General features: G+C 43.0%; 1 protein-coding gene across 7 annotated transcripts in view; it reads right to left on the minus strand.

Moving 5' to 3' along the window:
• Positions 1-26,016, minus strand: part of ARHGAP26 (Rho GTPase activating protein 26) — a 460,619-nt gene extending 434,603 nt beyond the window's left edge. For 6 of the 7 annotated variants that reach the window (XR_012090832.1, XM_038006566.2, XM_008014813.3 and 3 more), the window contains exon 1: positions 25,473-26,016. Coding sequence is in view for 6 of the 7 variants with exons in the window: in XM_038006566.2 (XP_037862494.1) it covers positions 25,473-25,626 (154 nt within the window). In the remaining variant the exon portion in view is untranslated. The remainder of the gene's footprint in view (positions 1-25,472) is intronic. The other variant, XM_008014812.3, reaches the window with a different exon arrangement.
• Between the last annotated feature and the right edge of the window lie 203 nt (positions 26,017-26,219).

Consider the following 26,219-nt stretch of genomic DNA (forward strand, 5'->3'; position numbering starts at 1 on the left):
GCTGGTAGGGGCCAGAGTCCACAGGGCTCAGAAAGCCCTATCGAGATGTCTGAACTTTATCCTAAAAGGGCTAGCAGAAATGTTCTTGAAAGCAACTACACTGTAATACTTGAGAACTGTTTTAGTGAAAGCAGAAGGTGCCTCCAAAGACTTTTTCTGAAACTCTTGATTCACTTTGCCCACCAGTGAAATTCAAACTGTTTTTAGGAAATATATGTGGGAATTTTAATGGCAGTACATCATCTCTTTTAACCAGTGATTATAATCACAGAACTATAGAACTTTAGCAATCATTTACTCTAACCCCTTATTTTAAAGATAAGAGAACTATGGTCCTAAGAGATTAAATAATTTGCTCAAAGACAGAGGCAATTTGTGGCAGAGTCAATATTTAAACCCAAGTCTTATGTCTTCTTTGGCCAGAGAGAATAGGATGTAGTAAACATTCCGATATAAGAATCAAAGCATTTATTCATTAATTCCACAAATATTTGTCTATACAGCAGATGCCGTCGTAAGCACTGGTTATACAGAAATGAACAATGACAAACATCTTTGCCCTTGTGGGGTTTTCATTCTAGTAGCAGAGACGGATCAAACACACACACACACACACACACACACACACACATGCACACACACACACACTGAAAAACTTACCTTAGTAAACAAAGTAAATTATACAGCATGTTAAAACAAGGTAAGTGCTACAGAAAAAAGTAGAGCAGAGAAGTGGGATGGGGGAGGCTGTCAAGGTAGAACTTGCTGAGATGACATTTGAGAAAGTCTTTAGAAAGGCAGATACTTTCAGGATCCTGGGGATTTGAGAGGTCACATGATTTCTATCCATTCCATCATAACTTACCTGTACAAAGTGGTAGGTAACCTGCTAACATCCATCTACCAAGTTCAACAAACAAAACTCCACAATTCTAACATTCTCTCTTTTCAAACTGGAAAAAATTCTCCTCCTGGCTTTAATAAGAGGCCCTGATAGGCTGATAAATTGGAATGTAATGAAGAAGTGGATAAGGAGGGAATTTGGGGCTGGAAGCAAAACAAGTACATATTCTACACTTGGGTAATGAACCAAGCCAATTTATTTTGGTTACTGCCAAATACGGATTAAAATGTGGGTCACTTCCTGAACACACCAGAAATGAAACTGAGATTGGCACCAAGTTCCCAAAAGCTGATGAAGAGTTGCCCAGAACAGAGAAAAAGGAGGCACCAAAAGAGGAAGAACAACTGAGATTACAAAGACCATTAGAGCTTGGCCTCTTCTTCCCCAGAGCATGCTGTGCGGTGGTAAAGAGTCAACAATATCATTCCAGAGAGCCAATACTTTCTGAGTAATCCTCACAATAACCCTATGAGGTGGTCACTTTCATCAGCCTCACTTTACAGATGAGAAAACTGAGGCAACTGAGTTTCTGAGAGATTAAAATGCCCACACAGTCAATGGGCAACAGCCAGACTGGAACCCAGGTCTATCTGACTCCAAAATCCATTCTGGGGGTAGGCAAAATGTGGCTCTTGTCTTGTGTATGGCCTGTGAGTTAGGAATGGTTTTTACATTATTAAAGGGCTGTAAATTTTTTTTAAAAAAAAGATGATACGACAGAGACACTATGTGGTGCACAAAGCCTAAAAAATTTACTAACCGGCCCTTTACAGAAAAAGCTTGCCTACCTTTGTAGTCTAATCCATTATACGAGACATCAACAGATTCACAACAAGTTCTATTAGTTGTAGTTTATTTCCCAAAATGTAAATAGCATAAAGAGAAAGAGACTCTGGAAGATAAAGAACTAGCTCTCATACTGGCTGGGCTATAAGACAATCAATCGTTGACTGAGGTATTACAGAACTCTGTGGCATTACTTAATGTTCTCATACATCATTTTGTTTTCATTTCTTATCATCTGTCCCAACAGGGGCAGTCCCCTCTCTCCCTCCTATCTGCCTGACATCCCTGTCCCCTACTCTCTAGGCACTTAACTCCCAAACACTATTCTTAGGCTGTTCACCGTCTGCCCAATCCTGATGGTGCCTAATACTAAAATTCTAAAACTATCTGATTTTTCCCCCTACAAATTTGAATTTCTAGGGTTACTTTATTAAACCACAGCCTGATCGCCCAAAGTAATTTTCAAATGTGGGTAACAACCATGCTATATCTGGAAGGCAGGGCCTTTTCTCTTCCACAGATGACCGTGTTCAATTTACTTATGCCAGTGTGGAGTAACTGCATTGCCTTGGCCTCTATCCCCCCTCCTTCTGTATTTATAGCACCCCAGTATTCCTCTGGGAAATCATCCCTCCCTGACTCTCAGAACACTTATTTCACCCACTGTCAACTCTACTCTGGGGTTCAGTCAGGTTGGCTTCAGGGATTATCTCAAGGATGAGCACAGTCTTCAACAAAGAGCCAATGAGAACCATGCTGAGGGCTTCCATTTAAAATTGTGGCCAAGTCATCCCACCAGTTGAAGGAAAAGGCTGCCTGAGAATGGCGCCAGCCTAGAGAAGAGTGGAGTTGACAGATGCAGAGACCAGAGCCTGCTGATATCCTCTGGAGTCATCAGAGTCTGGCAGGTCTTCAGTTAGAACATCACTGGGCTTTCCAGCAACATACCACAACAAATTCCCTCTCTGTTTAAGCCACTTGGATTGGTTCTTCTCTCATTCACCATGGAAAACACCCTGTTTGGTGTGGCCAGAAGAGAAGCACCACATCTACAAATGTAACTTATTAAAACCAACTGAGGCTGGGCATGGTGGCCCATGCCTGTAATCCCAACATTCTGAGAGGCCGAGGCAGGTGGATCACTTGAGGTCAGGAGTTCAAGATCAGCCTGGCCAATATGGAGAAACCCCATCTCCACTTAAAATACAAAAGTTAGCTAGGCATGGTGGCACATGTCTGTAATCCCGCTACTCAGGAGGCTGAGGCACAAGAATCACTTGAACCCGGGAGGTGGAGGTTGCAGTGAGCCAAGATCAAGCCACTGCACTCCAGCTTAGGTGACAGAGTGAGACTCTGTCTCAAAAAAAAGAAAAAGAAAAAGAAAAAATAAATAAATAAAACCAACTGAGAGAATGGTGATAACAAGCACTGCCTTCACTGTCAGCAAAGCTCCTAACCAATACTCCATGTCCATACTGAGACCCTAAGGGGTTCCACTCTCTTTTCCCCAGCTATTCCATCTCTCTAGAGCTCTCAGAGAGACATTAAGGCCTCCTAATTTAACACTAAGTGATCGGATTAGAGCTGGGACCAGTGAGACTAAAACACTAAGACTCACCATCAATGTTTCGAATTAGCATGCTTCATCTCCTCCCACCCAAAGCTATGACCCCTCAAGCCTCTAAAGAAAAATTAAAAAAAAAAAAAAAAAAGCAAAGGGATATAACAATCAGTGGGCAAATTCTCCTGCTGCTTTTAGGTCCAGGGTTGCTTGGCAACCAGCCTCGGCCTGGTCATTCCAGTAGACAGGCAGAGGAACGAATGTCAGGCCTCCAGGTCATGCACCATGTCCTGTTTGTGGTCCCACTACTCGAGGGCAGGAGTGGATTCACGCTGTTCTACAAGGCTGGCAGAATGCAGCTGACAAAGCCCCTGATGTCTAAGGGGAACACATGTGGGTTTCTGTCTGCCCCACACTGGCCAAAGTTCCTCCAACCTTTCTGCCTTCGATGAACATCAGTTCTCAGTGTTGCTGAAAACAGACGAAATAGGCTTTCAAAAACAGCTTGATAGGAAAACAAGGAAAAGGTTTTGAACACAGAAAGGTTATTATTTATCAAGATAGTAGAAATCAGCACAATAAAAGGTACCATGCACACCAGGAAAACACAGGCCAGCTTGCATTTCAGGTCCAGAATTTTCTCAAATCCTCCAACGCTGCTCATTCCACAGCTACATCCAAGGATTCCTGCTCTGAAAGCACAGCCAGGGTGCTCTCAGTCTCTAGGTCATGAACTAATTTCCAACTGAGAAGTCAATGGGGATAGAGATTTCTACATTTGGCAACACATTTTAGAAGTAACTGTGGTACTAGATCTCTGCATGGTCAGTACCCTGGAGGAGAAGGAGGAAAAAAAATGTGGGTCAATAAGTCTCTAGTGCTTAGATGTCGCCAAACAGGGCATCTGTGTGATCAAAAATAGAGAAGAGGTGATGCTGTTCCTTCTCTCTCCCTACCCACTCTAAATACCTAAGAATGGTAGTGTTCCACAAAAAAGCACAGAAACCAAAGCCCAAGAGAGAGACAGAGACAGTCTCTTCTGCCTAAATTTTACTTAGCAAGCCTAAAAAATAAGAAGCTGTATGAAAGGCACGTTTGCTAAATTCCTGTTAAGACCCATTTATACACATGGAACTATCCAAATGAACTGATATTAAATCCTGCAAAAGGTCACTAAAGATTTCAGATAAATTCTGTGCAGAAACTATGTCCTGAGGGTATCTACTGGAAGAACAAGAGATGTGGTTCCAACACAGAAATGCTGTCAGCAAATAACGTACAAGAGGCCTGAAATACGGACCAACGAGAGGCCTGAAATATGGACAAAGACAAGAAAAATTTCTTTTTAATTTTAAAGGAAAGTGAAAAATGACTCTTTTGTAATTGATCAGGAGGCTTATAAAGTGTACCTTCCCATTTGTGCTTCTATAACTAAAATGATTTGTCAAAACTTAACACCTTTTTTTTTTTTTTTTTTTTTTTTTTGAGATGGAGTTTTGCTCTTGTTGTCAAGGCTGGAGTGCAATGGCGCGATCTTGGCTCACTGCAACCTCTGCCTCCCGGGTTCAAGCGATTCTCGTCCCTCAGTCTCCCAGATAGGACTACAGGCGTGTGACACCATGCCTGGCTAATTTTTGTGTTTTTAGTAGAGATGGGGTTTCACCACATTGGTCAGGCTAGGCTGGTTACAAACTCCTGACCTCAGGTAATCCACCAGCCTTGGCCTCCCAAAGTGCTGGGATTACAGGTATGAGCTAACATGCCCGGTCAACTTAACACCTTTAAATGCGAGGGGTAGGGAGGAGAATATATACTCTAATATTCAAAATATCTATTTTTAAAGCAGTTTCATATTCACAAACAGCTTTGTCAATTTAAGAGTTAGCTAAAAGTCCATTTCTTCTAGGTGTGAAGATTAGGAAAGCCATCAATTCACTGAAAGTCAACTGGCCCAGTCAAGCAGACCTGGCCCTCCTGCATGGTGCTACTTTTGACACAGATTTAGAAACATTCCATTTCTCTCCCCTTTCCCCTACTTGAGAAAAGTAAAGCAACAGAGAACTAAGACAGAAAAAGAATGAGCACACTGGCAAAAGAACGAGATAGAAGATGGAGGCTGGTGACAGCATTATTCTACACTTAGTTCTGATTCTTGCTTCTTTTAACTCATCATTTCTTGGGCTACCCCAAAGGAAGCCAGATGGCATCCTATCAGAGCAGTCACACCTGGTCTATCCAAGACAAAAGGCTGAGGCAGGAGAATTGCTTAAACACGGGAGGCGGAGGTTGCAGTGAGCCAAGATCGTGCCACTGCACTCCAGCCTGGCGACAAAGTGGGATTCTGTCTCAAAAAAAAAAAAAAAAAGAATCTTTAAAGCAAAATAAAACCTAAGGAGAACCAAGAGATGCTTGAGGCCATCAACACTTAGAGTTGCTTCTAGAAAAAAAGTCAAGTGGTTGAGAAGGGCCCTTTGAAGGAACATTTGACATCATTTATTCAGCAAGCAGCGGGGAGTTTAGAGGATGAGAAGTACCATAAAGACTATTAAATGGGGTAACAAGATAGAAGGGGAAGGATGGGACAGCAACCTGAGACTTTAGGTCAGATGGTCAGAGGAGGACTCTTTGAGAGGACCTTTGGCTGACAGTTGAAGGATGAAAAGATGATGACATAAAAATCTGTAGCAAAGGCATTCCAGAAAAACAGCAAGGGAAGGTGGCAGGAAAGTGCTCAGAGCATCAGAGGAATCTGAGGTCAGCCGAGTATAAGCACAGTGAGGTAGAAAGCAGAAGGTCAGAGAGGCATTAGGTAAAGTAGGCAGAAGCCTGATCATACAAGGTCACACGAACCATGATAAGGTATCAGAATTGTATTACAAATGGCATGGGAAGCCACTGGGAAATTCTGCACAAGAAAGAGTGGAATAAGGTTCATGTCTTCTAAAATATTGGTCTGCCTGCCATGTAAGAAATGGATTCTGTTTTACCAAGATCACTAAGGTTCCAGGTGGTCATGATTCCAATGAGTAAGAGTATCATTCTGCTTACAAAAATAGAAGGAGAAATACAATGGGAAAAAATACTATTCAGCAGAGTCTTTGCTTTAATAAAGGGATGCCTCACAATTTTCAACACTCTGGTCACCAACTATATGCCCAGAATGGAAGGTCATTCAGCCACTCAGAGAAGTGTTCTCTGACTATGTAATCTAAAGTTGCCTCTACCCTCTACCATCCATCACTCAGTGTTATCTTATTTCCATCATGGTACTTTATACTATCCAGTAGCATCCTGCTTACTTGTTTACTTGTTTATCTGCCCACAGAAACAAAAGCTCCATAAGGCTGGAATTTAATCTTGTTCAAAACTATCCCCCCAACACTACAACAATGTCTACCATACAGCTAGAGTACAATAAACATTTGTTGACTGGATTAATAAAGACCTTATCTTTATTTGTATTCAAAAAAAAGTTCTACCAGTCCCCAGTTCTAGATTCCTTTCTAGGGCAATCAGCTTCTTATGTCGGTTGTTACAACTAAAATGACTTCAGAAATTCAGCAGAGATTAGGAAAGAGTACCCTCGTCCTGGATACCTAAGGAAAGAAGGGTTCCCTTGTCCTAGATCCCATAACAACCCAGTCTAGATATGTTTTGGAGTGTCTTATGCTATTGTTTACCCCAGAACTGCCCAAGTGTTCGAGTCTGCTGAGTGGCAGGAGTGTGTATGGGTGGGGGTGTGAGGAAATGTAAACTTCTAGTACTGAGAACAGAAATAATTCATGACAAGAGAATGGAGATCAGTCCTTAACACAAACAATTATATAAATAAGGCAACTTTTTGTTAAGTACCACGACACTTACATTAGACTCGAAGAAGTATTCTTAAGTAATCACCTCTGGGTAGTGAGATGGGTTGGGAAGGGAGGGGCACTCATGTGATGCGTTGTTTTTATAATGATTTTTGATAACTCAGCATCCCAAACAGTCCAGAAAAGATAGCAGAATCTTGTGACTAGACAGATTTACAACCAAGACATCTGGATTAAATTCAATATAATACTGGCCAGAGTATGAGGTCTAGTCTAATTTCTAGATATAATTATGAGGATTTATCTCCACTGAGCAAGCCAGAGATTCAGATGTAGAGACAGTAGACAGACAATTTTTTTAAACGTCTATACTATTACTATCTCACAAAAGGTGAAAATAATGATTAGAGTAGCAATAGCTGCTACATTTTTGTATCTGCTGCTTTGCACATGCTACCCCATTTAACCCTTCCAATGCTCCCCAGTAAGCACTCATGTCCCCATTTTGTAAATGAGAAAACAGAAGATTTAAGGGCTGGGCTAACAATTTATAGTCAGCAGTTTAACAATAGTTCCAAGCAAAAGGGTTGGCATTAGACCAAGGTTCAAATTCTGACAATAGCACTTTTTAGTTGTCTGAGACACTTAATCTCTCTATGCTTCCGTTTGCTAGTTCATAAATGAACAGAGCAGTACATACCTCAGTAAAACTGTTGTGAAGGTTCAATGAAATAAAGTTTGTAAAACACTTAACGAAAGCATCTGACTCACAGAAAACACTTAAGTGGTGGAGATATTCTACTGCGGTTGTCCCTCAGTATCTGTGGGGCACTGGGTCCGGACTCCCAACAGATACCAGTATCTATGGATGCTCAAGTCCCTGATATAAAATGGCATAGTATTTGCATATAACCTAAGCACATCCTCCCATATACTTTAAATCATCTCAAGATTACTTATAATTCCTAATACAAGGTAAATGCTCTGTAATAGTTGTTATACTGTATTGTTTAGGGAATAATGACAAGGAAAAACATCTGAACATGTTCAATAACGATGCTCTTTTCCCAACCCGATATTCTCGATTTGTGGTTGGCTGACTCCCCAGATGAGGAACCTACAGATACCGAGGGTCAACTGTACTATTAGTATGGTTCAAATAAATTTAAATCATGCTTTCAACATATGAAATTTTTTATACTGTGACACTCTGGTAAGGTATCTTCTCTTCGTCCCCAAGGTTCTACTAAACCAGCAACAAAAAAATGGGGTGGGAGTGGGGGAGCAAGCAGAGAAATGGGAGCTGGCTTTAAAAGAACTGATTAATTGGCCAGGCACGGTATCTCGTGCCTGTAATCCCAGCACTTTGGAAGGCCAAGGAGTCTGAGACCAGACTGGCCAACATGGTGAAACCCCATCTCTACTAAAAATACAAAAATTAGCTTGGCATGGTGACATGCGCCTGTAATCCTAGCCACTGGGGAGGCTGAGGCACTAGAATCACTTGAACCTGGGAGGCAGAGGTTGCAGTGAGCCGAGATCATGCCACTGTACTCCAGCCTGGGCAACAGAGTAACACTCCATCTTAAAAAAAAAAAAAAAAGGAATTGGTTAATAATCATGGACAAAAGAGAGAGAGATGCAACCTAAGCATCCAAAAATAGGTCATCAGTTCAAAAAGTCTTCACACAATATACCTGGAGTATTATGTAGCCATTAAAAACCATCTTAGAGAGTAATGATACATAGGGATGATCATGAACTGTTGAAAAGACTATAAAACCAAAATGACAATCTCTAATCAGTACTATAGGCATAATTTGCATTTTCTTTTATCCATCTATAATTTCTAAACTTTCTCTAATGAACATGTATTGTCTGTATAATCATGTTATCTAAGAAAAAATACATGTTTTTGGATTGCTTTTTTTCCTTTTAATGACTAACCTACGCAGACAGAAAGTCAGGGGAAGGCAGAAGGGTCAGGCTGCTCCTTAGGTGTTGGTGGCTTTGTCAGTGGCTTTGTCAGCTGTAGGCTTGGCTGTCCAAGGGAGGGAGATGTAAGCCATCTATCTTATCTAGGTCTCATTGTATATATCAAAAATACATTCTCCATGGAGATTCTAGACGGAGCACCTGCAAAGACTCAGATCTCATACCCAGTTTCCTGACCTCCCCAAATAGGTTTCTAGGTCCCTAATTGGCATTAAAAATACATAATTATTTCTGGAACTGTTCAACTAACCCAAATAACATGCTCTCATTCCATGTCCCCAAATTTCTCTTCTTGAAATACAAATCATTGACCTACTTTGTTAAAGACCATTTTAATGGCGTTCTCCCACCCCAACGATAAAAATGGGGCACCTGACACTGTCATCAGGTCCCATCAGAGAGGTAGAAAATAAGCCACTAAATGTTACCCATCAGAGCGGCTAACCAGTGAGCCAGATGTTCTGTGCCCACCCTGGTTCTGAGCACATCCTCTCACTCTGAAATGTAACACAGGAAGTATAACAGGAAAGGGAGCCCTAGACAGTGCTTTTTAACCAGATGAGACCACTCACAGTCCGACTAAGAGTTCTGCAGAACCAGAACATCTTAGACACCTCAAATCTGAGAGTCATTTTAGCTACAATTATAGAACTCCGAGCCGGACGCAGTGGCTCACGCCTGTAATCCCAGCACTTTGGGAGGCCAAGGCGGGCGGATCACGAGGTCAAGAGTTCGAGACCAGCCTGGCCAACATGGTGAAACCCTGTCTCCACTAAAAATACAAAAATTAGCTGGGTGTGGTGGCGTGTGCCTGTAATCCCAACTATCCGGGAGGCTGAGGCAGGAGAATTGCTTGAACCTGGGAGGTGGAGGTTGCAGTGAGCTAAGATCATGCCACTATATTCCAGCCTAGGCAACAAAACAAGACTCCGTCTCAAAAAAAAAAAAAAAAAAAAAAAAGTTCTAGAACTCCAGAAATCTGTTTCAGGTCAGTTCCATTTACCAAAGGCTTTGTTTTCTCCATAACTGAGATATTAGGGATGTATCCCAGCTACTCAGGAGGCTGAGGCGGGAAGATCATTTGAGGCCAGGAATTTGAAACCAGCCTGAGCAACACAGCAAGATCCTACGTCTAAAAACACTTTTTTAAACTTAGCTGAGCATGGCAGCAAGCTCCTGTAGTCCCAGCTACTCAGGAAAATGAGGTGGGAGGAACACTTGGGCCCAGGAGTCCGAGGCTGCAGTTAGCTATGATCAGACCACTGCGTTCCAGCCTGGGTGATAGAGGAAGACCCCAACTCTTGAAATTAACTTTTTAAAAAATGTATGAGGGCCAGACACAGTGGTTTACACCTGTAATCCCAGCACTTTGGGAGGCCAAGGCAGGAGGTTCACTGGAGGCCAAGAGTTCTAGATAAACCTGGGCAGCATACTGAGACCCCCAACTCTACCAAAAAAAAAAAAAAAGTTTTTTATTTAGCCAGGCATAGTGGCACCAGCTTGCAGTTCCACCTACTCGGGAGGCTGAGGTGGGAGGATTGCTTGCACCCAGAAGTCTGAGGGTACAGTGAGCTATGATTGTACTACTACACTGGGTGACAGCACAAGACTCTATTTAAAAAAAAAAAAAAAAAAAGATACCAGGGATCAGTCACCTCTCTGGTCCTTTGGCAAGGCAAGAGAGAGATGGAAGAAGGCCAGACACAGTGAATAAATGAGGGGGGTGGGTGGCACAATGCAAGGTTGCTAGTGAGGAAGAAGGGCTTTCCTGTTAAGACCTGAGACACCCCCAAACCATCACCATTTCAGCACATAAAAAATTTACTTTTGTCAATAGTTCCTAAAATGGTTAAAGCTGAAACCCTCAAATGCCAACAGCCAAATCAGGATAGTACTGGAAATTTTTTTCCTCTGTAGAAATAAAGGAATGCATCTACCTACTGGATTTGGGGTACCCATTCTCAAGCAGAAATAACACACTCTCATTCCAATTACTCTCTCTAAAGCAAGATCAACACCAAGGGAGAGACAAGACAAAAGAAGTGTAAAACCAGAGGCCTACAGGCCCCCTCGGCAGTGTGTGTGCATCAGTCAGGTTGCACTAGTAAATCTGTCAGAGGACAAGAATGTGTGAAGAGCAAGAACAGTGCCAGGTCGGAACATCCTGGTGTTAGAACTGCAGCATTCCGAGGAGCTGCAAATTGTTTGGATGCACTGAAGGAAAAGGGTATGTGGCTTCACAATATCAGGAGACGAAGCAGACAGGAGAGTCCCACGCTTGGAGACATGAGTTAAAAATCCTGAGGAAGTGGTTGCCTAGGGACTGGAGGTAGGGATGGAAAGAATGGCAGATAATAGCTAAGGAGTACAGGATTGCTTTGGGGGAATGATGAAAACGTGCTAATATTAATCGTGAAGATGAATGCAAAATCCTCTGCATATACTAAAAGCCATTGAATTATACGCTGCAAATGGGTAAATTGTGTGGTGTGAATTGTATCTCAAAAAAGCTGTTTTTAGAAAAAATTGTCCATGGTCTCTGCCTACCATCGCCTACCCCCAGGCTGCCCATTTGGGGAGCTCAGTAATATGACTGATTGAGACGGCACATTAAGAGATATGAGTCATCCTTCTTCAGTTTGACATTTTACAAGTTTCTTGCTTAACCATCAAAAAACACTTAAATTGTCTTTCTTAAAGAGACTCAGTTTAAGGGCAGTAAGGATCAGATTCCTTAGGAAAACAAGCAAATTTTAAGTTCTTCAACTCGTGATCATCTTCATGTACAAATTATGTACAGTTTCGAGCACAAAATCCCAAGCAAGCCCCATTGGGCTGTGTCTTTTCCTTGCAGTATGGTATGAGGTTGCACTGGCCAGGAGAGGTGGAGGAGATGAAAAGCAAGCCAAAGTTATATCCCAAAAGACATGGAGGCCAAAAGCTATCAGTTCCACTCTAATTTCCTATGCAATGGAGCAGAGCTTCCCTGCTGGGGAACCGATTACAAGCATGCTGGCTACATAAGAGGAAACAGGCTTTCTTTCCAGAAAGAAACCCATCTTGCTGCTCTAAACAGAGCTGGCAACATGGTAGTCTGCTGACCTTTCACACTGAACTCAGGGCAGCTTCGGTCAGAAGGCCGGGAGATTGCGGCAAGGCCTGGCCAGCAGACACAGATGCAGCAGGAGGCCGAAGCCTCCAGATGCTGAGGCACTCGTTTCCAGTGCCTGCCCTGGCCTCCACAATGACATATTGTCCACAGCAGGGGTTGTGTGGCTGATGATCTGCTAGATAAGTCGCCCAGGGTAGTCTGTGTCAAACATTTCAGTGCACTAGTCAGATACAAATGCAAGAAACCCTTATTTTTGGAAGAGCAACCCACAGATTTTCTTAAGAAGCAAACAGCAGAGCGAAAGCAGCACTAATTTCCTGGTGGTGACACCCTGGGGTCACACCAGCAGCAACTGTGGTCTGCTCAGTCATCCAGCCCTCCTTTTAACAGGTTGAGAACCAGCTGAGATCAGAACAGAGACAGCAGTATTTGCCAGAAATGAGTTGCCCAGGGGCACCTCCAGGTAGAAGGGGGAGATCAGCCCTCTCTGGGTTTAGGGCACCTCAGCTCCAGAGCCATCAGCCAGTCTCTCTCTTCCTCTCCCCAGATCCTGAGTTTCCCTAGCTGTGCAACAGCTCAACTAGCTCATTATGCTTCCTGGATGTTTTTAAAGAAAAAAAAAAATGTGAAACATAATTACAGGCTCTGACCTCAAATGACTTTAACCCTGACAAGAGCACCCAAGACTCACTGTGGGAATACAGTTTCCCTGTGATTGCCCAGGAGCAAAAGTTTCCTTTCAGGAGCTCCCCCACATCCGCTGGCAATGCTGCAGAAGGGTTCTGGCTCAAAGGCCAAGCTCACGGAACAACTGGATCCCAGGCGTGAAGCCACACTGGCTGACATGTTCTCAAGCTGCTAGAACTTTTACACTTCTGAAACACTCCTGCATCATTCCTAGGCCTGCAGTAATGCAAACATCCTCCAGATATCTGAGATGTGCCCACATGAGGCTGGAGAGCACAGCTGTGCACATTAAGGGAGAACAGGATTTGGGGACTAGATTTATGGAGAATCTCTTCTGACCTATTTAGACTTAATGTGTGGTCCAAGGACTCCCACCATGCAAATCACTTGGGGTGAGATGGAAGGGAGTGGGGGCATGGGTGTAGGAAATTCAGATTTCTAGGCCTGCCTAGAGCTCATGCATCAGCATTTTCTTGGGTAAAGCCTGGGAATCTGCAATTAGGGGAATTCTTACACACCTCCACTTTTAAGAACCACTATCTTGCAACAAGGACACTTTAATGGCAGATTCCAATAACAGGTCACTTACCATAGGCCTGCTTACACTGCTAAGCACCATATCTACAATTATCTCAGCTGTTCCTCACAATAATATTGTAAGGTATGATAGATACTTCCCTTGCACGTATGCTGCTTTCTCCAGTTTCAGCTCCAAAGGTCAAATCCAAAGGCTTCTAAACAAGTCCTCACCCAAACTGGCCAGGAAGAAACATCAAGTCATCAAAGCCTCTCCAACTCCCTGTTACCCACCTGCTAAATGTGGACACTCCCCACGGTTTCAGCATCCACTCTCGTCTCTCACTCCATGCCAGGTGTTCTTCACCCTTGCTGCACATTAGAATCACCTGGGGAGTTTTTAAAATACCCCATACCCAGATTGCACCCAACCAAATTATATCAGAATCTCTGAAGGTGAGTCCTGAGCTCCCCATGGTGATTCCAATGGACAGCAGAGGCTAAGGACCCCTGCATGGGTCTCACTCTTATAGATTCAGTCACTCCCAGGGACTCAAATACCACCTGGGGAGAGCCAAACCTATACCCATAGCCCTCATCTTCCTCCAGAGCTCCAGACTTATGCTTCCCACAGCCTCATAGGTGTCTCCACCTGTATGCCCTGTAGGAACTCAGCAAGGACAAACCTTACTTTACTCTGTATACCCCATCACACACCACGATTCCTCTCCTGTATGTAGTTCAGCCATCCTCCTAAGGCCTAAGAAGGAAACGCTGGAGACACGCCTAACTCCTCTGTCACCCCTTCCTCAGGCATTATGCTGCTGACTATGTGTTCTCTTCATCCACACCTGATCATCTACTCTCAAAAATGCCATGAATCGGCCAGGCACAGTGGCTCATGCCCGTAATCCCAGCACTGTGGGAGGCCAAGGAGGGCAGATCACAAGGTCAGGAGATCGAGCCCATCCTAACGCGGTGAAACCCCGTCTCTACTAAAAAAAACACCACAAAAAATTAGCTGGACGTGGTGGCATGTGCCTGTAGTCCCAGCTACTCAGGAGGCTGAGGCAGGAGAATCACTTGAACCCGGAATGCAGAGGTTGCAGTGAGCCAAGATCGCACCACTGCACTCCAGCCTGGGCAACAGAGCAAGACTCCGTTTCAAGAAAAAAAAGAAAAGCCACGAATTCTGCATTCCACTCTATAACTTATCAGTGTTTATTTGAATATTCAAATTGTGATTCCACTGAGTAAAACAGATTTTCAGCAGACTCCATTCCCTAGCACACAGCCTCCTGCCCCAGACACCTGCAACCAAGTCTAAGGAATGCGTCACTCCCCTCCCTTTCCCCCGGGGCATGATAGACAGATGGTGTCCATTCTCTCACACACTTCTGCCTTGGGACAGTGTTAAGCAGAAAATGACTCTCGTACCACTGGTGAAATATGGGATTATTTTAGGCAATACAATGACAAATACTTTCCAATGTAATGATTATGATTTAATAATTATTTGAAGATATTTAGAAAAAAACGTTAAACATATTAAACTTGCCATTTCTGAATGCAGGTTCAAAAGCTCCTTTTTGAAATAAATGTATTTTGTAACGAGTAGACTTTTTTCAAAGTAAATAAATGGTGGCAAGAGTGGGGTAAAAATAACAGAGGTACCCTTTACGTGACTGATCATTAGTGACCACACTGCCCCATTGGGTTTGATAAGCCTTCAGTTGCCTTTCCCACAGGCCTCTGCTCCCTCCCCCAGAGATCCTTTTAAACTGTTAGCAATCACCCCCTTGTGCTGTGGGCTGTCCGTTTCCCTGCCTCCTCTCAAAACACGGAGCATCTAGGAGACAAGGACTGTGCCTGCTTCCTGCCAGGAACCTGGCCAAAGTGGCCTTCTACATCAACAGGAGCTGGAACAGAGATGGCAGAAGACATGTGGCATGATCCTATCCTCCATCAGGGAAAAGTGCTAAGCTCTGCAGGAGAAGCTGCCAGAGAGAGATGTCATGCAAAACTCCCCACTCCCTCACCAGTTCCCAAGAATTCCAGCACCCACAGGGAAGCTTCTATGATAGGCAAGGTGTCCCTAGACCAGAGTCACGGTCTCCGGTCACAGAAGGCAGAAGACTGCCCTCCTTCGACACCTGCCGAATCTCCTGAATGTTGCACACGCCGCACAAAGATAAAAACTCAACAGCACCATCACTAGGAACACAAACAAGGTCTCTCGGATCCTACATTCAACTGATCTCTAGGTACAGCTGTCTCAGTTTAGGGAATGATTTTTGCTGTGGCTTTTAATCCCAGAATTAATAATACACACAAACTGGAAAGGGGAAAATGGAGAAAATTCTAAGTATTATTTTATTTACAGAGACAATTCTGTAATAAACTGTCTAAAATGGTGAGTTTCCTTCCTACTCTAAAATCATGGTTTATCAAATTCAGTTCACTTAGAACTTTTCAGAAACACTGCTATGAAATACTTCTTAAAATGAAAAATGTACATACCCTTTGGTCCAGCAGTTTCATTTCTAGGAATTTGTCACCCGTGTGCCTCACGCCAGAGGTGCCAGGATGTTCACAACACCATTACTTGCAATGGTGAAAGGTTGGAAATAATCTAAATGTTTATTGTGAGGGGAATGGTTACATAAACCATATTTAATTCATACAATAGAATACAATGCAATCTAACAATGAGTGAGCTCTCTATGTACCAATGTAGAATGATATCCAATATATTAAAAGCAAAGGGTAAAACAGCACATATGGCATGCTACCACATAATGTGTATGTGTATTTGTTGGCACATGCATCAATTACACCAGAAAAAATACCAAAGAAACTGATAAAATGATGCCTCCAGAGGAAGAAGTGGGGATCAGGAGACAGGAAGCATTGGAGGGATACTCACATTCTCTTTTGAAATGTGAACCACTTACAGGTATTACCTATTTAGACAACCCTTTTAAAAAGAAACATAGCTATGAGTTAAAGTAAAAATGCCTTATTTTATTTGTTCAACTAATATTCATTGTCTACCCCTAACCCACAAGTGTGAAAATGAGATAGGCAGTCAGGAATTTGCTAAGGCTTTCGTCCTATCTGTTTGACAGTCTCCTTGGCACAGAAACAGCCAAAGTTCAACTCAGTCAGCTTGGAGATCTGTCTGAAGTCTCAGAGGAGAAGGCAGTTCATATTTTCAAAGTGTTCAAATTAGACTGCAGTAAACTTAAAAGCAGATCTGACAGCAAGATCAGATGAGTTTTGAAACTTACCGGTGGTATCTTTTCAAACCATATAAAACAGGAGTTTTTTGAGCTTTTGCTGTGTGGCAGCAGCAAGAGTCAAAGAGTAGCTACTGGCTTGGCCCAGAGAAACCGGCTAGATAACAGTTTGGTCCGGAATTCACAAACCCCTCAAACTTTTGTCTATCTGGCAAAGAAAACACACACACACACACACACATACACACCACCCTAACCCCAGGAATCTCCTCTTTCTAAATATAGCAGGAAACTGCCCAGTCTCCAGCTTACCCAGGGCAGCATTCTGTGCCTTCCAACCAAGGTGAAATGAGCCAGACACAAACATGCCATGACAGCTCGTGGCCCACACTGCCAAGCTGTTTTACTTATCATTTCCTCTCTCTCCATTCTGAGTTGTTACAAAAATGTGTAAACCCCAGTCACTATAATTTGTAAAAATTCCTCTGGCTGCTAATGCTGTTGTTCTCACTGTAAATAAACATGATTTCCTTCTTGGTCCCTGAGCTTGGAGGTTAGAATAGACTGTTAGATATGGGCAAAGCCCCATCCCATCTCCCATCTGACCTGTAAGAACATGCAGCTCAGAAAGCATATCGGGCTTTCTGATAATAGGGGCACATCCAATTAATTGGACACATCCAACTAAAAGGGGGTGCTTTTACACTGTAAACGTCTATACATAGTAGGGACACATCCAATTAATTGTCATCTCTCTCTCCCTGGCACACATACACACACACTAGTTTTATTGTTTGTTTGTTTGTTTTTCCCCATCCCCTGGTTGTTTTAGAATCAGTGTCAGTGTATAACAGAAGGGTCTGTTAAGGATGTTTCTGATTTAACCAAAAGGTTAAGCTTCAGAAACAATCTAACTACTCAAAGGAGCACCAAATTATCAACCGGCTACAAGGATGCAAAGGACCTAAACAATAGATGTCAAAGGGCTTGTAAAAACTGAAGTCAGCAACCATTCCACTTGAAGGAATCCATCTCAGGGAAATGCTGGAATCCACATACAAAAGCAGGTGTGCAAATAATCACTGCAGCATGCTTTCTAATAGTGAACAACGGAGACAATCCAAATATCCTTCAACAGGAAACTGAGTAAATACCACCTATGGCATATCCACATAAAGCTCTCTGTAGTCATTTAAAAGAATGCACTACATGCATGTACTGACATGGAAGGTCTTCAAGACAAATGATCAACTGGAAAAGCAAAACACAAAATAATCCTTACAGTACAATCCCATTTATGAAAAAAACATACAGAAAAAAGACAACAAAAAAATGCATACCAAACTGCTGACAACGATAGTTAACTAGGAAAAGGGGGTGCTTTTACACTGTAAACGTCTATACTCTTTGATGCTTGCATGAGAATGTATTCAGCAACTACCCATGTCATATTATTTTGTCTTTGCACTATAAGATTAGGTCACTCATTCATATTGTTAATTTTACCCCTAAACCTAATCCTTCCCAAGCAAACTAGTTTAGAAAATAGTACCATCATTCACATAATTGCTCAGACCAAAAATATCTGAATCATTCTAGACTTCTTTCTTTTCTCTCATAGCCCATATGTTGTGCAGCAAATCCTGTGGGCTCTACTTCCAAAAATACCCAGCCTCTGACCACCATCTGTGATGCTGCCACCCTAGCCCACGGTGCCATCTTCTCTCACCTCACCTATCACAGCAGTTTCCTTACTGGTCATCTTGCCTCCATTCTTGCTCCACTACACTTGGTCTCTACACAGCTGCCTACATAATCTTTTTAAAGCATGAGTACGATCATGGCACAGCCTTCTGTGGCTGCCCATCACACTTAGAATAAAGCCTAAGTCCTTTCTAGAATTCAAGATCCCTATGACCTGGCCCTGGCCTATCTCTTCGTGCATTCGCCTTCATTCTGCTACAGTCACAACTGGCCGCGCCACTGGCCCCCAAACGTCCCACTCAATCTCCCCACTAATGACTCCTGCATTGGTTACCTCCATCCAAAAAGCCATTACTCTATAGTCTAGGGATTTGGAGGACATGGTAAAGGTTGAGCAGGGTCTCCATATTTGCTGAACAAAACTTCCTCTGATGGCAAAAAATATATATAATTTTAAAAGTTAAAACGAGGCTCACTCAGAAACTTAAATCTAGAATTCTAAACTACTTTGACTGCTAGGGTAATATTCCTCCACTGGCTAATTTTTAGAAACGCAATGGCCTTGACAGGATAACAAAGTCCCCTTTACAACTTGCTTTCCCCAGTAGCTCAATGGTGATAACGGTTCTTCCTTGGCCGGTCCTCATTTTGTCCATTGAGAGGGCTTGGATCATTAGCTTATGCAGGCCAGAATTAGGAAGTTCAGCCTGTGGCATCTGCCCAGAGTGATGCCCACTGGCCTAACAAGAGCAGAAACCTGAACCACAGCCTCATAAGAACCACTTTCCTAACTCCTGAGATCCTGAAACTGATCAGTTAAATACATCTAAGCCGGAAGCACATGGAAACAAATAGTCCCCAAAAGAGGGCAAATGGAGAAAATATACTAAGTGCTGTTCACTTAATCATCAAAAGTTTCATGGGACAAAGTAAAGGAAAAAAAACATCTGAATAGACATTTCAGCAAAGATGATACACCAATGATCAACAAACTCATGAAAAGGTGCTCATCCTCATTGGTCATCAGGATAATGCAAATTAAAAACACAATGAGGTATCACTTCACACCCACTAGAGTGGCTACAATCAAAAAGAAAGACAACAACCAGTATTAGCGAGGATGTGGAGAAGTCAGAATCCTCATTCATTGTTGGTGGGAATGTGAAACGGTGCTTCTGTTATGGAAAACAGTATAGTATGTTTTTTAAATAAACATAAGTTTAAATTAAACTTAAACATAAATTTACAATACAACCCAGCAAAACTCTACTCCTAGGTAAAAAATGAAATTAGAAGTGAAAACTTTATATACACATATACACATAAATTAGAAGTGAAAACTTTATATACACATAAAGACACATATGCAAACATTCATAGCAGCATTATTCATAAGAGCAAAAAAGTGGAAACTACCCAAATCATCAGCTGGTGAATGGATAAACAACTTATGGTTTACAAAATGGAATATTTTCTAGCAATAAAAAGGAACAAACTACTGATACATGCTACAACACGATGAGCCTCAAACACAGCATGCTAAGTGAAAGAAGCCAGATGCATAAGACTACATATTATATGATTCCATTTAGCTTAATTTTTCAGAGAAGATAAATCTTTAGAGACAGAAAATAGTAGATCAGTGCTTGTATGAGGCTTCAGGCAAAAATGCAGTGCCTGCAAATGAGCATGAGAAAGCTTTTTGGGGTGCTAAAAATGTTTTAAAACAGGACTAGGATGATGGTTGCATAACTCTGTAACTACAAACCACTGAATTATACACTTAAGAAAAGTGAGTGGTTAGGAGCCGTGGTTCATGCCTGTAATTCCAGCACTTTGGGAGGCCAAGAGGGGAGGATTGCCAGAGGCCAGGAGTTCAACAACAAAGTGAAACCCCCATCTCTACAAATAATAAAAACAATAAAAAATAAAATTTTAAAAGGTGAATTTTATGGAATGTAAATTACAATTCAGTAAAGCTTTTATGAAAAACCTCCCCCAAAACATGCTGACCTGAAGCAAGTTACTGCTTTGAAAGGAATAAATATAAATACAGTGTTCTTGTGAGAGGCAACCATGATAAATTGGTGTGTCAATTCCAAGTGTTAGTGATCACGCTGAAGGGAAACGAAATGGAAAGAAAAAAATACATTTTTATGACTTTAAAAGAGAAAGAATAGTCTTTGTTAATGATAGCTGTTGATAATTAAAACTCAACAAGATATTCAGCCATGAAAAGAAATGAAATCCTAACACATGCTATTAACATGGATGAACCTTGGAAATATTTTGCTAAGTGAAATAAGCCAGATATTTATGACAAATATTGTATAATTCCACTTACAAGAAGTACATAGAATATGCAAATTCATAGAGACAGGAGACTAGAGCTTACCAGGGTTGGGGGAGGAGAAAGGGGGGAGTTACTGTTTAATAGGAACAGAGTTCCAGTTTGTGATTATGAAAATGTTCTCGAAAGAGACAGTAATTATACAACATGGTGAACATGCTGAAAAACACTGAATTATATACTTAAAAATGACTAAAGTGGTAAATGTTGTGCTATGCATATTTCACGACAAACAACCCTCAACAATAAGAAATAACCCAAATAAAAATGGGCAAAAGATCTGAAGACATCTCACCAAAGAAGATATGCAGATGGCAAGTAAGCAACATGGAAAGATGCCAAACATCATATGTCATAAGGAAATAGCTAAATTGTTTTAAATGAGATACCACTGCACATCTAGTAGAATGGTCAAAATCCAAAACACAGACAAAACCAAGTGCTGAGCAGAATGTAGAACAACAGGAACTCTCATTCATCGCTGGTGAGAATGCAAAACAATACAATCAGTGGAAGCCAGTTTGACAGCTTCTTAAAAAAACTAAACATACTACTAATATTACTATATAATCTAGCAATTATACTCCTTGGTATTTACCCAAATGAGCTAAAAACTTATTTCCACATATAAACTGCATGCAAATATTTATATCAGCTTTATTCACAATTGATAAAACTTGGAAATGACCAAAATGTCCTTCAATAGATGAAAGGATAAACTATGGCACATCTAGACAACAGAATATTATTCAGCAATAAAAAGAAATGAGCTACCCAGACATAAGAAGACATGAATAACCTTGAGTACACACTGCTAAGTGAAAAAAAAAGCCAATCTGCAAAGGCCACATACTGTTTAATTCCAACTGTATAACATTCTGGAAAAGGTAAAACTAGAGAGACAGTAAAAAGATTCGTGGTTGCCAGGGGTTAGTGGGGAGGGAGGGATGAACAGGTGGAGCACATAGGATTTTTAGGGTGGTGAAACTATTCTGTATGATACTATGATAGCGGTTATATGTCATTATACATTTGTCAAAATCCACAGAATGTACAACACGAAGAGTGAGTCCTAATGTAAATTATGGGCTTTAGTTAATAATGTTATATTGATATTGGTTCATCAACTGTAACAACTGTACCATGCTAATGCAGGATGTTAGAAATAGGGGTAACTGGAAGGAAAAGGTATGAGGCGCTCTGTGGGAACTTTCTACACTTTCCACTCAATTTTTCTGTGCATTTAAAACTGCTCTAACAAAACAAAACAAAACAAAACAAAATCCACTAATGATTTTAAGTGCAGGGGAGGAGGGTTTAAGCCAAAGTCAATGAGTTGAGAACTACAGACTGGATGCAAATTTATTCAGTCCAACTAAGAACACAGAATGGAGTAAAATGAAGGGATTTTTTTCAGCCAATGTTATATAAAAACTACAAAACTTTGTTTGAATTTAATTTACTGCCATTTATGCTTGTATGAGTAATATTCAAACTGTCAATTACTACCATTTACAAATAATTAGGAAATGCCTTTGATTTTCTTTATTCACAAGGTACTGAAACAAAGCAAAAGATCTGGGGAAAATATTTTGCTACCCAACTCCACATCCAGTTGTTCCATTGGGATTTTCTGAGTAACATAATTACCCCTAAACAAAGCAGGTTGGCATCAAACATCCTTTGAGAGTTTATGCCATTCAAGAAGCGCTTATGTATTGCAAAATGCCTATCCTTAATTCTAACAAGTACAAAAGGGTGACAGGCTTTCAACCATGTAACTCAATGCTGACCTTTTTACTCTTGCTTTAAAAGGCAAAGAGGATGAACCACTTACTTACCTTACTGAATCACACCAAGAACAGGTTTTTGGCCTCTCTGTTCAATGCTGTATTACTCAGTGAAAAGACAATCACTGATAATCATTCAGGGCTACCCCCAAAAGAAACTTTGCTGCTTTACAAAGCCAAGACATATTCAGTCACCCTTATCTGTCCCTCTAGCCCACATGGGTTCTTTGAAGCCTGTGATGGAGAAAGAACTACAAAACTTCAGAGGATAATACAACATCTTAGCTGACCTTTGCTACCCAGGGCTCGGAGTTTAAAAAACAACTCGCAATATTTTCACTTAATCAAGCACCTGCTGCGTGTTTCTCCTTTACGGGATCTAGATCTATAAAGAATTTGCATCCCCATTGCCAGCATCTCATTCATAAAGTGGAAGTAATAGTAACAATGATCTACCTGAACTTTGGCAATCCCTAGAGTACAGTTTTACTGCCTGTGATTAACACTCAAAAGCAAGCTAAATTCAAAGAGCTGCAAATACTAGTTATAAAATAACTGTAAAATAAAATAAATATGGCTATAAAATAAAGCCACAAAAGTTTAGAGCTATAAGAGAACACAGATTATCTAAACCCAGTGTTTATATAATTATGTATTTATGTTTAAGTTGTACTGGAAAAACACTTCTGTTTATAAACATAATAAACATGACTGAAGAAAAATAATACACAAACATTAATATAGTAGTACACAATGTAGCAAGCATCTCATGGTACCAGAATGTCTGAAATCCAGGACACAATGGTTGACTCCACCCTCTATTTCAAGAGGTCACCTGACCTGATCAAGTAGTAGTTAGTAGTGGTAGAATACATTAGTAGAGCTGGATGTAGAGAGAACAGAACACCTAGTTCCCTATCAGTCTTTCCCCCAGATTACAGGGCTGATCCATTCCATTAGACAGCTTAAATAACCCTTCAACTCCATCACTGCAATGTTGCTTCCTACCAAAGAATTCTTGCCCCCAAAAAAATAGTAATAGGAAAACTGCCAGTCACCCAAAGGCACCCCCCTCAGATTCAATGCCAAAATAGAAAACACAAGTCCAAATCCTAGGGCTTGGTGCAAGAGGTTCCATTCCAGGCAAGTGAGATGGGGCAGAAGTAAGAGCTCTGCATTGGCAGGGACTCCATCTCTGGCTCAAACCAGGTGGATTCAAAAGCTGTAGTCCTGCTGCTAGAGCTGTGTGACTCAGAGGAAGTGTTTTCCCCAGTCTCTGTTTTCTCATTTGCAAAATGAATCTAAGCACATGAGATAATTATAGGTGAAGAGTGCCTGGAATGAAGTACACCTCTGTAAGCACAAGGGTAGCAAAATATTCACTGCTACACCCTTAGTGCCCAGTGCAGTGCCCAGTGCAGTACCCAGTACACCACAAGCACACCAAAAGTTTGCTGAGTGAAGCAGAGAACCCACTAAAGCCAGCCTGAGGTTCAATCAAAATTCCTGGGCCCAACCTGTGAGTGGGCCCCCCACTTACTCCAAACCAGGGACCCACGTCCCCTAAACCAAGAATGGCCTTGATCATTGACAAAGGAAGAGTCTGTTCATATGTTTCAGGTAAGGCACAGCCTGAGAATCCGCCTCTAAGAAGCCTCATCACATCACAGTCCTGTGTTCATTTCATCCCAAAAGATAGGCACTCTGAGCTGCCCTGGCATTCCATTGTCTCTCTCTTCATTTTTAGAAGCAACAAGCTGACAAAATGACATCTCAGGCACCTGACTTTTGTAAGTGCCATTTAAAGAGGCTTGGGAACAATTCTCATAGCTAGGACTCTACTCTGCTAAGGCAACCTTTCTTAGTTGAAAGGTATCACCTACTAACAAATCCATCACAGAAACAGATAAAGTAAGAGAGTCAGAGACAATTCCACTATCTGCCTTCATGTGGTTCCTGATTCTTAAAACTAAAAGATGAACTGAGCTATTTTTAAATGGGGAGACTGAAAAGGCACCAAAAACGTTCTCACAATCCAAAGCACTCATCCCTAGAGCACGCTTATTTGGCTCGAAAAAGAAACTCTCTGGCTCTGCAAAAGTGAAGCAGAATGCAAAATTGCATCTCTCCCCTTGTACCAAAAGGAAAAAACGCAAAAATAATTTTACAAAAGGTCCAAGAATGTTTGAAATACGTTTAAACTTCTTTCTGAGGACTACGGACATTCCTTCTCAGACCTTTACGTTTTCAAGGATAATGGAAGAGGTAAAAAGGAGAGCTTGGGAGCAGGAGAGGGAGAGAGTTGGGATATGTACATTCTATTTTTAAACCCTCGCCCACAGTTTAGAGTAAAGGAACACTCTGATTCTCTACTCCCACCCCTATCACCTTCTGCTAAACACAAGAATCAGAACCTGCGCACGTACTGATTCTAGATTTAGAGATCACTGGCTGCCAATACTCCAAGGACTCGCAAGCTAAAACCAAGCATTCCACCCAGGGAACCTGGCGGCCTGACGGGGCTGGAGCTGCGTACAGGGAGCGAAGCAGTCACAACCCGCCTTTTCCCAAGGGGAGGCAGCGCCCCCTCGGCAGGGCACGCTCCATTCTCACGGTTGGGCACCCAAGGCTGAGCAACTCTGCCCCTAAGGGAGCTGGAGCTGTGAACACGATGGGATCTGCCCGCAGGCTGCGGCGCGCTGGGCACTCTGGCCCCACTCCTGGGGACACCTGCATGCCGCGCACGCCCACCCGCGGTGCCCCAGTGCACCACCCGCGCTCGGTCACCTCCCGACCATCCCCGAACGCAAAAGGCGGAGCGACGGGTCTCTCTCCTCATCTGATGGTTGCCGGTTCGCCCGTTTTACATATCCTTCCTGCCTCGGAGGCGTCGACACCGGTCCCCCAGTGTACCGGGAGCAGAAACCCGGCAGATGCACGGGTAACCCGGGCTGAGCGCCACCTCCCAGTCCCTCCCGCCCTGGGGCCGCGTCCCCGCGGGGCTCGGGACACTCACTCTTGAGCGCGGTTATGAGTGACTTCCCGTCCTTGATGAGCTCCTTGATGAATTTGTTGGTCTTGTCCAGCTCTGCTTCGTGCGACTTGAGCGTCTCTCGGAAGTGCGGGCTATCGAGGCAGCAGTCGCTGAACTCGAGAGCTGGGAGCCCCATAGTGCCCGCGGCGCCCAGCCGCGGGGGCGCGCCTCCCCCGGGACCCGGGCCGCCCGCTCCCGAGAGCACGCACGCGGCAGGACCCCGACCGACTCCTCCGACGGCCGCCGGCTCCACAGGTGTGGCGCTAGCTCGCTCCCGGCGCGGTGACCGCCGGCACGCAAGACTCCCGAACCGAGCCCGGACCCGGCCGAGGGGCTGCTGGGCAACGGAGTGGTTAGCGAGCAGGAAACGCAGCGCCAACCCGCAGCGGCGCCGGGAAGCGAGCGAGCGGGCCAGCGAGTGCAGACGCTGCCTCCCCGCCTCCTTCGCTAGCTAGCTCTCGGCAGCCTCGAGCGCCCTCTCACAGCAGCCTCGGCCGCCCCGCCGGCGTCTGGGCCGCTCGAACCTGCTAGCGATGACTTAATCCCCGCCGGGCCAATCAGCGCACCCTCCCCTGCCCGACCCTCGGGCCGCCCGGGGACGCCCGGCCCTTCCGCGGTCTTGATCCAATCAAAGGGGCCTGGAGGCAGGGTCTGCGGCTGGGGGCGTGGCCCTCGCCAACGCCTAGGTCCGCAGCGCAAACTCCGCCTTCTATCGCCCTCCCGGCGTTG

The sequence above is a fragment of the Chlorocebus sabaeus genome, chromosome 23 (assembly GCF_047675955.1).
Source record: "Chlorocebus sabaeus isolate Y175 chromosome 23, mChlSab1.0.hap1, whole genome shotgun sequence".
Lineage (NCBI taxonomy): Eukaryota > Metazoa > Chordata > Mammalia > Primates > Cercopithecidae > Chlorocebus > Chlorocebus sabaeus.